We start from the raw sequence: 15813 nt of genomic DNA, 5'->3' as shown, positions 1-15813 counted from the left end.
CTACAAACATGGAAAAAAACAATAACATGAGCATAAAAATAGTTTCTGTTGACTTGTGGATCAAAAACTTTCACTATTTTCTGCCATTTAATTGTCCAATCATCTGCTTAATTACTACTTGTTCGATAGAGTACTGTCAGGAATTGAATCTACATGACAAAATATGTCACTTAATTGTGAACTGTAATTATTCAGCACACCATAATTAATCAGTCTCTTTGTAATTAGTCTGCCAGAGCAGATAAAATCCACTCTCTGATGTGTCGGTCAGGCTGTTGGTGTACAGAGGAGGCCACGGACTTTTTTTCATGAATATGTTCAATACTCTGATACCCAACCTGCTCACTATCTGCTGAAGCGTTACTATATTTTCCTCTATGAATATTTCATTATAGTCTTAATCATTCATCAGTGGGTTTCATGTTTGGTTCTTATTATACTTTACAAAAGCATCTGAGCTAGAGGAAGTATCTTTTGTCCGTATCGTCCTCACAGCAGAGGTTCAGATTTGATCACGTCCTTGTTCACAGTGCAGGTGATCAGTTTCTCCAGATTTCTGGGAAATCTCTCTCCGTGTTCCTCAAAGAGAGCATCAGTTTTCCCATCGCACATATCTTTTACTGTATTCATCTACTGTTTAAGACTGTGGAGCTCTCATCGGATCAATACGCATCCCTGAATTGTACAGTAAATACCTAAATGAATCTATTTTCAAGATCAGATTCCTTCTTCAGGTTATAAAACTCCATGATCAGATTTCTTTGATGGCTTTTAAATCCAGATAGATAGATAATCAACATAAATTCATAGATACACAGATACATTAAACCAAGTAATAAAATAAACATCAGTACAGCACATTTTCTACTCATATCCCATGGAGACAGAATCATCGGGGTGTCGTCATTCACACCTTTTACTGCACCTTTATTTTATTGGGATGTTATATGTTTTTTAATACTGTCTGTTTTGTTTTGTATCGGTTTTAATTTATTTAATCTGTCCTTAGTTTGTGCTGTTGCCTGTCTCAGCCAGGACTCCCTTGAAAAAGAGGTTTTTAAATCACATTTTGACTTCCTAGTTAAATTAAATTAAATTCTCTTTAATCTGATAGCTGAAGTTGTTAGTTTGAATTTTGGGTTTATTGTCAGTTTACTCTGCTGCTACTTAATTTTATTCAATATCTACTTCTCTACTATAGTTATATTGTATACATCCATATGTAGCTTATGTACGCACGCCTTCGAGTCTGTCCCTTTGTGCCGTCGTGTGTGTGCTCTAGTTGATGATGGATGGATGTTTTTACAGTAAGCCGTGCTCTGACACTCTGTTTTCTCTCCACAGTTCTTTGTTTCGGATGAAGACCACTCAGCCAAATGTGACAAAGAGAGCCCTCACTCTACCCGTGAGCTGGATATCGTGCCGCAGTCCGGCGAGAGAGCAGAAACTGAAGATGCATCCTCCTCAGAGTGAGTCAAGTCTAGTTGTTGGACACAGAAAAGGGGGGATGAAAGACTAATCATGCCTTACCTGCTGTGATGATTGCATAATGCATGTTTTTGCCATGTTGCTGAAATGTCCTCACATCACGTTTTGATTGGGCGAGGGTGCTCCATCACATATCTGATTGGCCAGTGAGGTACTCTCTGTACGTTACCATGTCTCAGGCATCCAGTGGGCCTGCTGGGCATGATCTGATGGACCCAAGTAATCTGCTCCTCAGAGACCCATATATCACCTGTCGCTATAGACGACACAACACACCTCAGCAGCCCCAGGCTCCCCCTGTGACATTTACTTTTCCACTTCATGAGGGTCTAATCTTGGCTGGGATAAAGCTGCGTATACACCTTTTGCTTGTTTTCAGTCGATCTGAGAGCAGCCCAATAACAGAGGAATTGTTTTATAAAAACATTCTGATATGAGGGGAAAATAATTGAGTTTTGCTGTCCTGAAATGCTGTGGACAACTGACATTTAAAGGACGGTGAGTCTATTATGTTCACTTCAGACTTGTTTTGAAGGATTTGTATCGGCCGAGCGTCTTTTCTCACCGTGTTTTTGTGGATTTAAATATAAGTGTTTTGACTTGAGAGATGCATACGTTGTATAAGGAGAAGCATTAGAGGTGTCACATGAATCAAAAGACCAAAGTATAGAGATGTTATTCCTGCGATAACCAAATCACCAAATAATAAAGGAGTGTAGTAGTGGAGAAATGTTTGAGGTTTAGTGGAAATACGTCTTTTTCTTGAAAAACAACTAAAAAAAATAACAATTCCTTTGTCACTTATCGATTCAACTCTGGCTCGTTGTTTCTTCTTTTATCTAGTAAGCCGACCTCCCCCGACACTTCCAGCGCTTCTGCCCAGTCAGCTCCACCTGAACACATACCACTGGCTCGGGTGTCCAGCCGCGGCTACGACCTACAAGAACGCCGACGCACAGGCAACATGACGGGTGCTGAGCAAGCCAAGTACCAACGCATCCCTACTGACGAGAGCGAGGCTCAGACGCTGGCCTCCGCTGACCTGGACGGCATTAAAAGTGAGTATAGATGATTTTTTTTCATGTTGACCAGGTTGAGTGTTTGCAAAGCCTTAAAGCTGCATTGTATCACTGTGTGTGTGTTTGTAGCATTATTATTAATAAAAGTAGAAACTATAATCATTGTTTTATATTAACAATGGATCTTATGAGTCACTTCTAGTGACAAACCCATAGAGAATTTTTACTAAAGTCTGCAATGCCACTCAGCTCTACATTTTTATGTGGCATTTTAGCACCTTTCAGCTCGTTGTTTTGGTTTTACAGTCTGCAAAAAAAAAGCTCTAAAATCCCACTGTCGAGCATCAAACGGCAGACAGACACAGTTAGCGACTAGCTGATGAACACAGACAAACTTTTAGCAGCTAAAAAGCCAGATGTTTCCTTCAGGTGTTGATGATGAGACCAAAAACGGAGCTAAAAGAGAGTACATATTCATCATGTGGACACAAACACTGAAGTACTATGCCTTAAGTATGAGATATCCCTGCTACTGTTGGTCTGAATAAAGAAAAACTTAACCAAGACTCAAGGACTCAAAAGAAAAAAGGCAATATGAAGGAAGATTTTGACTATTTTCTGACATTTTACAGGCAATTAATCAAGACTGTAATCAGCAGATTTATCGATAATCAAATACTTCTTACTTGCAGCCCTGTTTTTTTTCTATAAACATGGAAAAAAACCAATAACATGAGCATAAAAATAGTTTCTGTCGACTTGCAGATCAAAACTTTCACTATTTTCTGCCATATTATTGTCCAATCATCTGCTTAATTACTACTTGTTCGATAGAGTACTGTCAGGAATCGCCATCACCGTCTCACCTCTTATTTAATTATGAACTGTAATTATTCAGCACACCATAATTAATCAATCTCTTTGTAATTAGTCTGCCAGAGCAGATAAAATACACTCTCTGATGTGTCGGTCAGGCTGTCGGTGTACAGAGGAGGCCACCAGGTGTTGATGGAGACCAAAAACGGAGCTAAAAGAGAGTGAATATTCATCAGGTGGACACAAACTCGCCTCTAAATGAAGGATAATGTCACCCTGTGTTAACAAGAAATGATTGATAACATGTTCAACATATCAGCTGTATAAAGCGGGAATATGTGAGTCTTGCTTTTGCAGCTTTCTCCTGCCTGTTTTCCCAAAATCCACGTCCAGAAATGTGGTGGCGGTTTGCCTCCACATCATCAAAGTTTTCCCAGTATGTTTGTCTTACTGATGCTGTTTTGATGGTTGTTGCTGTAAAATTAGACAGCATTAAACTGTAATGAAGCTCAGATTCCTCCAGAAACATCAGGGGTGAGGATGGGGAGGCCCACTTCTGCTTTGCAGTTGGCTCCCTGCTGCCCTGTGACATTCCCGGCCCCCCGGCCCAGCGTGGGGCTGTGTTCGGGACCGGAGAGATTTACGTCAGGGAGTGGACCCCTCAGCAGAGAGCAGCAGCTTATCAGACAGGCCTGTATTATTATATTAGCCATTCCTGCTGTCAGCTGAGGCCTCTGGACTCAGGCCCGAGCCAACATGGTGGCTAATTGTGAAACCTGGGCCCCAGTTCATAACCTTTAATCATTAGTGGAATGAAACAAGGGGAAGAATTAAGTGGACTCGAAGGTGAAACAAGGAGAGTGTGGATGGAAGTATGGGCTTGATATTGTGCAGATATTTGGTCATTATGGGGCTTAGTGACACAGAGTCGAGCCTCCCAACACGTTCATCACCATCTATTCTCTGCGTCTTCTTTTATCTGCTTCCCGCCATCGTAAATCATCCTGGGAAAGTGTCTCTGTCTCTGGCTCCTGCTCAACAATAGGAATTATTAGATCACTGTCCCTCCCCTTTTGTCCGACCCGAGTGAATTAACACCTCTGCTCACTGATGCATTCTGATAGTTTCAGCTCCCGCTGGGTCAGGCGCCGGTCAAGAAGTGGCAGCTTTTTCCGAAATTTGTCAAAACTTGCGTAGGTCGCACGCTGCAGTTTGAGCGAGGGGGAGGCAGGTAGTCAGACGGCCATGCCAGCACGTTTCACTCCAGAGTTTGACCCAAACTTTACTCAGACATCATTGAGCCACTTGACAAAGGGACGCTCTCAGTAAAAGCTCAAATGAGCAAGGTAGCAGCTGTGCTTGAGTTGAAAAACGTTGATGAAGAATCTTAAAAGCTTCACTGTTTGTTTCATCGGATACACAAGCTCTGATAAAGGTAAGACGACTTGGATTATTGAAGAGAATCTGGGTTTGTTGTAGATTTATTTGCGTGTTGCAGCCGGTCCATTGATCTTTTTAAACTCAACTCCTACTCGCAGTGTTGTGGCGTTTCTGTGCCATCCGGTGTTTCTCTCAACATCCTTTTCACTTCCTGCAGTGCTGCCAGCCTGAGTAACTCTACTCCCTGCTGAGGGACCACAGGCACAAAAGCAAAGTGGACTGGCCCTCTATGAGATTTGAACTTGGGGTGCACGGGCAATGTGTGCATGCTGAGGCCACAGAAGCATAAAATAAGACTGGCCATGTACTGTGCTGGGATTTAATTTCCAGTAACATGTTTGACGTTCCCCATCGGTCTTCTCTGGACTGTATTCTTTAACACGCCTCACCCTTCCTCTCTCGTTTGTTTCTCTGCCAGGTCATCGCTTCGAAGATGTTCCCGGCGTGCGCAGACACCTGGTCAGAAAGAGCGCCAAGGGACAAGTGGTGCACACTGGCAAGGACCACAAAGAGCCGACCACACGCAGCCGTAAGCAGGATCGAACACCACACGAGGTGAGACATCACAGGACATCCGTCCTCTCTGACATTAAAGCAGGACACGAGTTTGATGATGTCTGGCTTTGGTTTTTTTCAGCCTCATCAGTTTGTAAATGTATTTATTTAACGTGTATGTAGTTCACTATACAGTGGGGTATTATCTTTAAGTTTTGGATGGTTTGGTTTATGAATAATAAAGAAATCAAATGAAAATAAATTACAGAATCGGTAGATTAGAAGTGTTTTTTTCCAACAATGATGACAACCATTTACAGGATTTTAAGAAATCTGTCCCCGAGGAATGAAATAGGGCTGCAGTTCATGATTGATGAAATGAAAAATTAATCCTATAACCAATAAAATATCCGAAAATTGTGAGTCCCAAAGCCTAGGCGATAAATTAAGATTGCTTGATTGTTCACCTGACAAAAATATTAAAAGTATAAAAGTAAAGTATCAATTATGTTATTAATCAACTAAATTAAATCCTAAATAATATCTTGTAATGTGCAGACTCTCTACGAAACACAAAAAATATCGTTTATATATTTTTCATCTCAGGATGGAACAAGCATTTATTTGCTGCAGTTCTATAAATTTTCAGCTTTTGGGAAGTTGAAGTTTGAGGAAGTATTTTGGGAGGGAGAAAAAAAACATCCCACTTCTCTGTTTTAATCTGTATTTTTAGGCTTGACAGTGTGATCTATTGCCTCCAGAAGTGACCGCATATATCAATCCCTGGGAGATGTTTCCCTTCTTTCCGTCTCTAAAAATGTAGCAGTGCCTCGTCTCTTTTGTGGATGGGACAGGGAGGGAAGGAGACAATTAAAAATGAATGAATGAGTTCTTTCCTTTCACACTCGGAAAGGAAAAAAGAGGGGGGAGAGGAGCTTAGGTAACCAGACACTGGGAGCTCCTGAGAGAGGGAGAGCTATGTTTTATTAACACACACACATTCTCACACACAACCCTGAGTCCCCAACAGCCCAGAGTAAACAACAGGTCCTTGTCAGGTGTGTGTGTGTGTGTGTGACGAGGGAGTGTTACCTGTGGGTATGTGTGTCATAGCGAGGGTCCCGTCCTTTGTGCCGCTGTCGCTTGTATCAGTATTTGAGTCCTCTCCTGCACCGTCTCGCTCCTCCAGTCGTTACCAGTGGTCGTGTACCGCTCTGCCTCGCGGCAAGAAGGCGTCCTGCTGGACATAAACTGCGGTCAAATGGCTCGGTACCAGAAGGTGAGGCTGGGTGACCGGCCAGAGTCAGGTTTGACCCGTGTGAGCGTGATTTCACAGGCATGCCGTAGGGGTATTTTTGGCACGAGATGATAAATGAGGAAGAGAGTTTTCCAACCTGTTTTTTGGTAATTACACGGCGGATTTGACTGACCAGCATGGTGTTTGATTAATAACCTGTTAACAGATATTTGATGCTGAGAGATGGAGAGGTCTCTCTTCTGGCTTCTTAGTATTAAGTTTTTAAGATATAATTGGTTGTTTTCTGTGTTTTTATGCAAAGTTTTCTCTAAGGTTATAACTTCTGTGTGTTCAGTTGGTAATCCAGTAAGCATGGAGTCCATTTTTCTGATGCTCTTGCAAATTTGAGTGTATAAACTGGCTAAACACAAAGTGCTTTGGCTATTAAATGAGTAATAAATAATATATGGCACATGCTGACTGTGCATGGGCACGTTTTTGTGTGGACAGCGTGGACGTTCTCGACCGTAATCTCACCTGCAGCTGCTCTGTGATGTTGCTTCCAGGTGTTTGTGGAGCTGAATGAGCTGACTATGGACAAGAACCAGGAGATGCAATGGAAGGAGACAGCTCGCTGGATCAAGTTTGAGGAGGACGTGGAGGAGGAGACAGACCGCTGGGGGAAACCTCACGTGGCCTCGCTGTCTTTCCGCAGTTTGCTGGAGCTCCGAAAAACCATCTCACATGGTAAGAGATAAAAAAATTTAAAAAAAAGTTAATTGTGGGGATGAGCTTGAAATCTTTGATGCAGAGTGCTGAGCTTTAAACGTGTGTTCCTACAGGTGCTGTGCTGCTCGACCTGGACCAGAAGACTCTGCCTGGCATCGCCCATCAGGTGGTGGAGCAGATGATCATCTCTGACCAGATCAAAGCTGAGGATCGATCCAACGTCCTGAGGGCCCTGCTGCTGAAGCACAGGTGACCTTCAGCACCAGACTGCAGCAGACAAGCAGTCACTTAAAAAAAGTATTGACTAATCTATAGAGGGAATATCAGCTACTCTCAACTTTTATTTATATAGCACCTTTCATGCAGAACATGCAGCCCGAAGTGCTTCACAACCCTAACCCTGTGAAAGACAGAGTGAGGTGAGGGGGTTGCAATCCAGCAACTATTCTGCTAGATGCCTCTAAATCCTACACACTGGACCTTTTCATTGTTAAAGATGAACGGCGATTAAACCGTCTTTACTCCCACTGTTGCGCACTTCCTGCTACTAGATGGCTTCATGCCTGGTCGTTACCTCTCTTCCTCCTGCTCACCCTCTCTCTGCCTCTCCCTACCTCCCCTAGTCACCCGAGTGATGAGAAAGAGCACAGCAGCCCCTTTCCCAGAAACATCTCCGCAGCTAGCCTCGGCAGTCTGATCACACACCACCACAGTGCCAACCACACCCATCAGCCAGAACCATCCGTGACCGACCCGCTCATGGGCACCACCCACGTCCCGGGGGAAACCGACACTCGCATCGACATGGAGAAGAACGAAGTGCAGGTGAGTCGTGTGTTGAAGTGTTTTCCAAAAGTCACGTTCAAAAGAAGAGTTCTTTGTTGTCCTGATTTCTTGTATCGCTTTCCATTTGCAGCAGAAGGAGCCCACTTTGGCGTCCGGTATGCATCGGTCCAAATCCAAACATGAGCTGAAGCTGCTGGAGAAGATTCCTGAAAATGCTGAGGCCACTGTTGTCCTTGTGGGTGAGTTATCTCCAACTAAACCACACACACAAAGACACACACTTACATTAAAATACCAACAGCCACGTTTCATGGTGTGTAGTGCTGTTTGTATGTTGACTGTTACGTCCCGCCGTCTTCCAGGCAGTGTGGACTTCCTGGAGCAGCCCACCATGGCGTTCGTGCGGCTGCAGGAGGCGGTGGAACTGGAGTCCGTTCTCGAGGTCCCTGTGCCGGTCAGGTTTCTCTTTGTTCTGCTGGGACCCCCCACCACCAGCATGGACTATCACCAGATAGGACGCTCCATCTCCACACTCATGTCTGACAAGGTGAGCCACAAAGTCAAATAAAATGGACGACTAAGAGAAATAAAGAGTCGGTCCTCCTCAATTATTATATTTTTTATTCTTATCGCCATCCAGCAATTCCACGAGGCAGCCTACCTGGCAGACGACAGGCAGGACCTGTTGAACGCCATCAACAGCTTCCTGGACTGCAGCATCGTGCTGCCGCCTTCAGAGATGGGAGGCGATGAGCTGCTGCGCTCCGTCGCTCGCTTCCAGAGGGAGATGCTGCGCAAGAGGGAGGAGCAAGGGGGGAAGCTGTTGGCCAAGGAGCCTAAAAGCTTTGAAGAAAAAGGTGAGCGCCTCCTCAGATTTCTGCAGCCTTATTGAGGGAAATCTCCACCCTCGTTGTTTTAATTAACGACCTGCTCTCTCCCGTCTAACAGAGGCCCTCCTCACACCTTCGAAAAAGTCAGACGACCCGTTACAGCGTTCAGGGCGCCCCTTTGGCGGCCTGATACGAGACGTGCAACGTCGTTACCCAAAGTACCTCAGTGACTTCAAGGATGCCCTGAACAGTCAGTGCATGGCTGCTGTTATCTTTATCTACTTTGCTGCTCTCTCTCCAGCCATAACATTCGGAGGTCTACTGGGTGAGTTGGAAAAAAACAAGAGTCGAGTTACTGTGGATTCACAGGCTCGTGTGTCAAATCCCTTTCACGTTTTTGTCCCGATGGTTCAGTCGACCATCTATTGACGAACCTTTACGCCTCATCAGTGTTCATTATGGTGCTGATGTGTTGTGTCTGTCCGTTGCCAGGTGAGAAGACAGAAGGTCTAATTGGTGTTTCTGAGCTGATCGTGTCGACGGCGGTGCAGGGTGTCATCTTCTGCCTACTCGGAGCCCAGCCGCTGCTCGTCGTGGGTTTCTCTGGACCCCTGCTGGTCTTCGAAGAAGCCTTTTTCAGTGTAAGTTGATAAAGAGTAAATCAGCTCACTCACACAAGAGTAGAAAAACCACTGTGGCTCTCTCCAAACATCACAAAAATTTGCCTGCCTGCACCAAATTTTTTGTAAGTGGTGTTAAAAGTAGTGGTTAAATGGATATTTCATAACTTTCTGTACTTTTACTAGAAGGTGGATTTTGTTACCTCTGGACACAGCCAGGCTTAACATACAGACACGAGAGTCTTTTGTTAGGATCACTCTTCTCATTTAAATCTTGTCAAGAAAGCAAATTTTGCTCAGATTTGATTGACATTGACCCAACAAACCTTGAGCCCACCCACTTCAGCTCAGTGAAGTGAACAAACGATACAGAAATCTCTAATGTGAAATAATCAGATCTTCACAAAAGTGTTTCTTTTGCTCTGCGTCCTCACAGTTCTGCAAATCAAACCACATGGAGTACCTGACGGGTCGCGTCTGGATCGGGTTTTGGCTCATCATCATCGTGGTCGTCATGGTGGCCTTCGAGGGAAGCTTTCTGGTCCGCTTCGTCTCCCGCTTCACCCAGGAGATCTTCTCCTTCCTCATCTCCCTCATCTTCATCTGCGAGACCTTCATCAAGCTTGGCAGGGTACCTGAGACTTGAAATAAAAACTCCTCATTATACCAAAAGTTTTTGTTGGCGCGCTGCAGGTTCACGTCCCTGACACTAAACCGAACAGACTGATTTTTGGACAGTATTCAAACCTCGGGGTCAGAATGAGTATGTTTTCCTAGCAAGTGCACCTGGAATCTTTTGAGATTGATTGGCCTCGAAAGTTACACGGATTAGAAAGTTTAACTATTATGAGGCTTATGAATTTTGGAAGGTTTGCTATTTTTGGAGTTTTATGGCACCAACTTAAAAGGCTTTTGGCTGCAGGATAATCTCAATCGATCTAAATCATAATCCGTGCGAGGAAAGGGGGTGTACACGTGTGCGTATTCTGTAGTGAAATAATAATAAATAATAATAAATATCAGTAATTTGAACCCTCTGTGTCTTCTGGCAGATCTTCAAGGAGCACCCGCTGAAACGTTGCTCCCTCGACAACAGCTCGTCGACAGAAAACGCCACACTAGTGCTGAGCAACAGCACCCAGTCGGTGAAGGTGACGGTCCGAGGCGAGCCCAACACAGCGCTGCTCTCTCTGGTTCTCATGGCCGGGACGTTTTTCATCGCTTTCTACCTGCGGAAGTTCAAGAACAGCGCGTTCTTTCCTGGAAGGGTAAGGAGCTTTGAAACATCAGTCCTGCAACATTAACCTCTGAATAAAAACCTCCATGTTTATTTAACCTTCCTTGAACTTCCCATCATCATATATTAAGGCTACATGTATGTTTTAGAGTCAGTGCAGTCAACTGTTGGATCCAAACCACTTAAAAGTCAAAATACGTCCTCGTAAATAATGAAATATGAAAAAAATTAAGACCAAATCTCTTTTGAGACGCTGCAACATGCAGTCTGAGATCAAAATCTTTCATTTAGTAGCTGTTCTTGATCATATCGCATGATCTTCCTCTGCAGATGGAGTTAGGGTTAGTTAGGGAAATATCAGATTACAATAAATTATGCTTAGAATAAGATGTTATAATAATGTTTTTGATTATCCCTGGATGTAATATATGCTACATGTTCATCCTGTGGGGTTCAGTTTCGTAGGATGATTGGAGATTTCGGCGTACCAATCGCCATCCTCATCATGGTCCTGGTGGATTACAGCATAAACGACACATACACACAGGTAAGACTTAAAACTATCATTCTGCCTGATCTCTGGCTTCATGTTTGTGCATTAATGCTGATGCACTCATTGCTGTTGTTGTCGTCCTCTGTCCAGAAACTGAGCGTTCCTGCGGGTTTCTCTGTGACGAGTCCCTCGAAACGTGGCTGGATCATCAGTCCTCTGGGTACAGACGGTGAATTCCCCATCTGGATGATGTTCGCCTGCTGCTTGCCCGCTCTGCTGGTTTTCATCCTCATCTTCATGGAGACTCAGATCACGACGTGAGTTACCCTGAGAGAGATAATGTGTCTAAAGTTTTTGATCACAACAGAAAGAAAATTATATTTTACTTGATGAAAAATACGTTATCTGTGCTTTATAAGTTAAACATTAAAAGAGCAGATAATCTGAACATGAGCCCAGTGTGTGCCGCATGTATCAAGGCTAAAGTCCTGACTGCAGCGCCTCGGGTTTGATTCCAGCCTGGGTCCTATGCCGCATATCATCCCCTCTCTCTCCCAGCTATCACTATCCAATAAAGCAGAAAGTATATTTAGTTTTAATACATTTCAAGGTCTCGAATAGGACTTTTCATTATATTCTTATAGATTATTAAACTGTTATTTCATTCAGCTACTAAATAAGATTAAACGGACGCATCCAGTTTAAGAGTCTTGCAGGGTGAACTACAGCAAAGTCACATAGTTATATGATATCATCATTTGTTTTTATCAGGATCACTCTGAGCTTCAGTATTTTGTTTTTCTGCATGACGCTGTGTGGAGTGATGATGGAAAAGAGGAGTGTTGATCTCAGTCTGTACACTGTCTGCTATGAAAAACATAAACAAACTCCGCCGTGCTTTTTTTTTGTTTTGTTTGTTTTTTTGACTCATCCGGACCCACTTTTTGTTTACGTCTGTGTTCTCCACATGACTTCCTGCAGCCTGATAGTGAGTAAGAAGGAGCGGATGCTGGTGAAGGGTTCTGGTTTCCATCTGGACCTGCTGCTGATCGTGGTGCTGGGCGGCAGCTCGGCTCTGTTCGGTCTGCCGTGGATGGCGGCGGCGACCGTTCGCTCAGTGACCCACGTCAACGCCCTAACTGTCATGAGTAAGGCCGTCGCCCCCGGAGACAAGCCTCGCATCCAGGAGGTGAAGGAGCAGAGGGTGACGGGGCTCCTGGTGGCCATCATGGTTGGTGAGTATCGGACATTTGAATCTCATGACTGCTCTTTCAAACTGTTAAACTGTATTTAACATTCGGCTCCTCTGCTCAGGTATGTCCATTTGGATCGGTGACCTGCTGCGTCAAATCCCCCTGGCGGTGCTGTTTGGTATCTTCCTCTACATGGGTGTGATGTCCCTCAATGGTATCCAGCTCACAGAGCGGATGATGCTGCTGCTCATGCCACCAAAGTACCACCCTGACCACACCTACGTACGCAAGGTAAGAGGAGTCACTTCCATTTTTTAATAACTTTTAATGAAGTTTAACAAGATTTTTAAGAAGGTTATTGGATAAATTATAAAATATAAATATGTTTCCAGTAACTAACAACCATTTTCAGGATTTCTGTGAGGAATTAAATCTATTAAATTATGTTAAAGTACTTTAAAGTTCTTGTTTTTGCAGATTAAAAAACCTAAACCTAAAACCCAAAGAACCGAGAAACAGTGAATGTTTTTGCTTTTTTTGACTTATTAAACTAATCATGTTTATTCCAGGTCCGTACGCTGCGTATGCACCTCTTCACCTGCGTCCAGCTGGTGTGTTTGGCGGCCCTGTGGGCCGTCATGTCGACCCAGGCGTCTCTAGCTTTCCCTTTCGTCCTCATCCTCACCGTCCCTGTCAAGATGTTCCTGCTGACCCGCATCTTCACCGGCAGAGAGATTGCATGCGTAAGTTGTAACCACAAGAGGGCGCAATATGTCACTTTATCCACCTGCACCGCTGCCTCAGATGCAGCAGTGTTGCAGAAGAATCTAAAACTGTGCAACTACAAGAAAAGGGGCTTATTTCTAAGGCATTCTGGGAATTGTAGGACCTTTCTTTAATAGACTAAACACTGACTTGTAACTACACTCCATTATAAATTACACCAAGAAGCATAACATCTTCTCTCGTCTTCTCTCCCTCCTCCAGCTGGATGCGGACGACGCAGAGCCGAAGTTTGACGAGCGTGACTGTCACGATGAGTACTCGGAGATGCACATGCCTGTGTAACCCACAACAAACCCCTCGTGTTACCACTCAGCTCCTCTTATAGCGGACACTGCGGAAATCTGTCGAACCAATGAGTCTTTCAAACGTGGAAGCGCTCATCACTGATGATCACCGTGCATCGCTGGCCCTCTTCATCATCACTTAGACTTGAATGCACAGTATGTCAGAGGCCCGGTTGGTTGTTACTTTAAATATTTAAGTGTCAGATTATCAGCGGGGGTGAGTGTAATCTAGCAGAGGAGATCAAACAGATGTGTACTCACTCATGATACACCTTTTTTTTTTAAATACATGTATATATTTCAGGGGACAAGAGATTCCAAATCAAAAATGATGTGATCTCGAGCTCAAAATTAAATGCGATTAAAGTAGATGATAGTCTGATTAATTTTTAACCCTGAAAGGTTGCTCTGATTCACATTGAATATGTAGAGGATAAATGGGATTTATTCTTTTATATTAACACGCTGAGTTATCGCTATTCAAGTTTGTCGCTTTTTTTTTTCTCTCTCTCTCCATGTTTTAACCTCACTAAGCGCCTTATGAAGAAAATGAAGATATACTGAGGTGTTTGTTTTCCCCCCTCATCCTGTCTTATTTTAGACAGCTGATCCACTTTACCCGCCTCCCGAAGCTCGTAGCACTTTTTTTAAGACACCAAATCTGAACAATGACTGTATTTTATGTAATTTTATTATCATTTTATCTCCTTAGCGTCCTCTAAAGTCCCTTAAATATCAGTGTTGCTTTATTTAGCTTCTTAAATGAGTATCTGTGAGTGATTTTCAGCTTGTCTTTCTTTTTCTTTTGTACTCAAACGCAGCAGTTTAGATAATAGTCGGGCTTTTATGTCAAATTCACCAGCAGAGGGAGATCATGCAGGACTGTGATGACGACATACCAAAAAAAAAAAATACAGTACATTTCTCATTACACTAATGCCGTGACATCATGTTTATCATCATATTTTCTTTTAGTGACACAGTGGCATAATGAATATACTCTAAATGTCTCCACGCACATGTTTAGGGCACTAATGTAGAGTTTGTTTTGAAGTCTCACTAGGTGTGGTTGATTTTTACGGGAATAACTTTAATTTATTTGGTTTTCTTTCCAAGTGTGCCAAATGTCTCATGTAAATAGTTCAGAACAATAAGCTGCAGTTCAGCCATCTCACATCTCCTAACACTGCTGTTAGCCTAAAAATAAATAACATGTCGTAGCACAACATTCCTCGTTTGATATTTTTTTTGTTTTTGGCATCGACTAACGCGTTTAAACATTTCATTCACATGTGAACTTGGTCGACCAAATTTCCACACAAGCTGTGTAGACAATCTCAATAATAATGCATCACTGAGAGGGAAGGATTTTAAACACAGACAGTATATATATGTATTTTTTTTGTTTTGTGTCATGTTGTATCAGTGTGACATGGATTGGTTAAAGCTTTGACTGTGTCAAATAACTTAAATTTGTCGGTCCTCTGTTACTCTCAAGTTTGTATTTCGGACGCTACATTTCCCTCCGAACCGTTCCCATCTCAGCCTGACTGTCGTTGTGATCTTGTGCCTTTTTGTCGTCACAACAAAGATGCACAAAATCTCACAAAAGTGCCTGTGGGACCATGAAGTGATCCGCAACAAAAGTGTCTGCTGTGTTTTGTAAGGATGACACACGTGTTACAATAGTTTGCACTTTCGAGACGCTCAGAAATCAAACATCTCTCCATTATTTATCCGATGCAATATCAGGCATTATCGCTGTTTTTATTTTGAAGGTTTTATTTGGAGTATGTCACAGAAGTTTTTCTCTTTTTTAATGTACACACACATGCACACATTTTGCTGAATCATGAAGGGGGTGTTAATGAGAAGTACAGTGTCAGTTTTATGTTTGCTTATCGTGCCTGTGGATGAAGTGATGGTAGTCTGTGTATGCCAAAGTATCTGTCAAAGTCGTGAAATGCTGATACGATGTGTTGTTCCATTTCAAAAAGCAATACAAAGTCCGAGAGGCTATTGCTGATGTTCCCTTGTACATTAATGGTTGAAATATTGATGACAAATAAAAAAAGTTATTTTCTATTTATCCTGATTTATCCTGACTGTTGTTCTGTCGTGTTTTCTGTCTATGTGAGAAAAGACCTGAACAAAATAAAGAAAATATCTGAGACAAATACGGGAAAAAAAATTAGAAAACATGCCGCAAGCTGCAGAGTTTTGTGTGACTCGCAGCATTTCTTCATTTTCTTTGTTTTAATCTCTTTGCAGTTTTTTCATATGTAGATAAACACAAAGTCAATGGTCCACTGAAAATGTGCTGGAGGAGAAAAACAGCTCAGCTCAGCGTTAAGAGCACG

At 43.0% G+C, this 15813-nt stretch overlaps 1 protein-coding gene across 4 annotated transcripts in view; it reads left to right on the top strand.

Annotated features, from left to right (window-relative positions):
* slc4a2b (solute carrier family 4 member 2b) overlaps window positions 1–15542 on the top strand; it is a 39040-nt gene extending 23498 nt beyond the window's left edge. For 3 of the 4 annotated variants that reach the window (XM_019270363.2, XM_027274141.1, XM_027274140.1), the window contains 20 exons: window positions 1345–1469; window positions 2332–2546; window positions 5182–5318; window positions 6448–6537; window positions 7062–7242; window positions 7338–7473; window positions 7848–8049; window positions 8141–8249; window positions 8373–8557; window positions 8651–8867; window positions 8959–9165; window positions 9333–9481; window positions 9897–10091; window positions 10513–10728; window positions 11155–11244; window positions 11341–11507; window positions 12172–12425; window positions 12505–12674; window positions 12953–13126; window positions 13371–15542. In XM_019270363.2, coding sequence (XP_019125908.2) covers window positions 1345–1469; window positions 2332–2546; window positions 5182–5318; window positions 6448–6537; window positions 7062–7242; window positions 7338–7473; window positions 7848–8049; window positions 8141–8249; window positions 8373–8557; window positions 8651–8867; window positions 8959–9165; window positions 9333–9481; window positions 9897–10091; window positions 10513–10728; window positions 11155–11244; window positions 11341–11507; window positions 12172–12425; window positions 12505–12674; window positions 12953–13126; window positions 13371–13451 — 3300 coding nt within the window. In that variant the 3' untranslated portion in view covers window positions 13452–15542. The remainder of the gene's footprint in view (window positions 1–1344; window positions 1470–2331; window positions 2547–5181; window positions 5319–6447; window positions 6538–7061; window positions 7243–7337; window positions 7474–7847; window positions 8050–8140; window positions 8250–8372; window positions 8558–8650; window positions 8868–8958; window positions 9166–9332; window positions 9482–9896; window positions 10092–10512; window positions 10729–11154; window positions 11245–11340; window positions 11508–12171; window positions 12426–12504; window positions 12675–12952; window positions 13127–13370) is intronic. The other variant, XM_010744173.3, reaches the window with a different exon arrangement.
* The last annotated feature ends 271 nt before the right edge of the window (window positions 15543–15813 follow it).

This window comes from Larimichthys crocea, chromosome XXIII, assembly GCF_000972845.2.
Source record: "Larimichthys crocea isolate SSNF chromosome XXIII, L_crocea_2.0, whole genome shotgun sequence".
In the NCBI taxonomy this organism is placed as follows: Eukaryota; Metazoa; Chordata; class Actinopteri; family Sciaenidae; genus Larimichthys; species Larimichthys crocea.
Note: the sequence above shows the minus strand (reverse complement) of the source record. Positions and strands in the feature narration are given on the sequence as shown.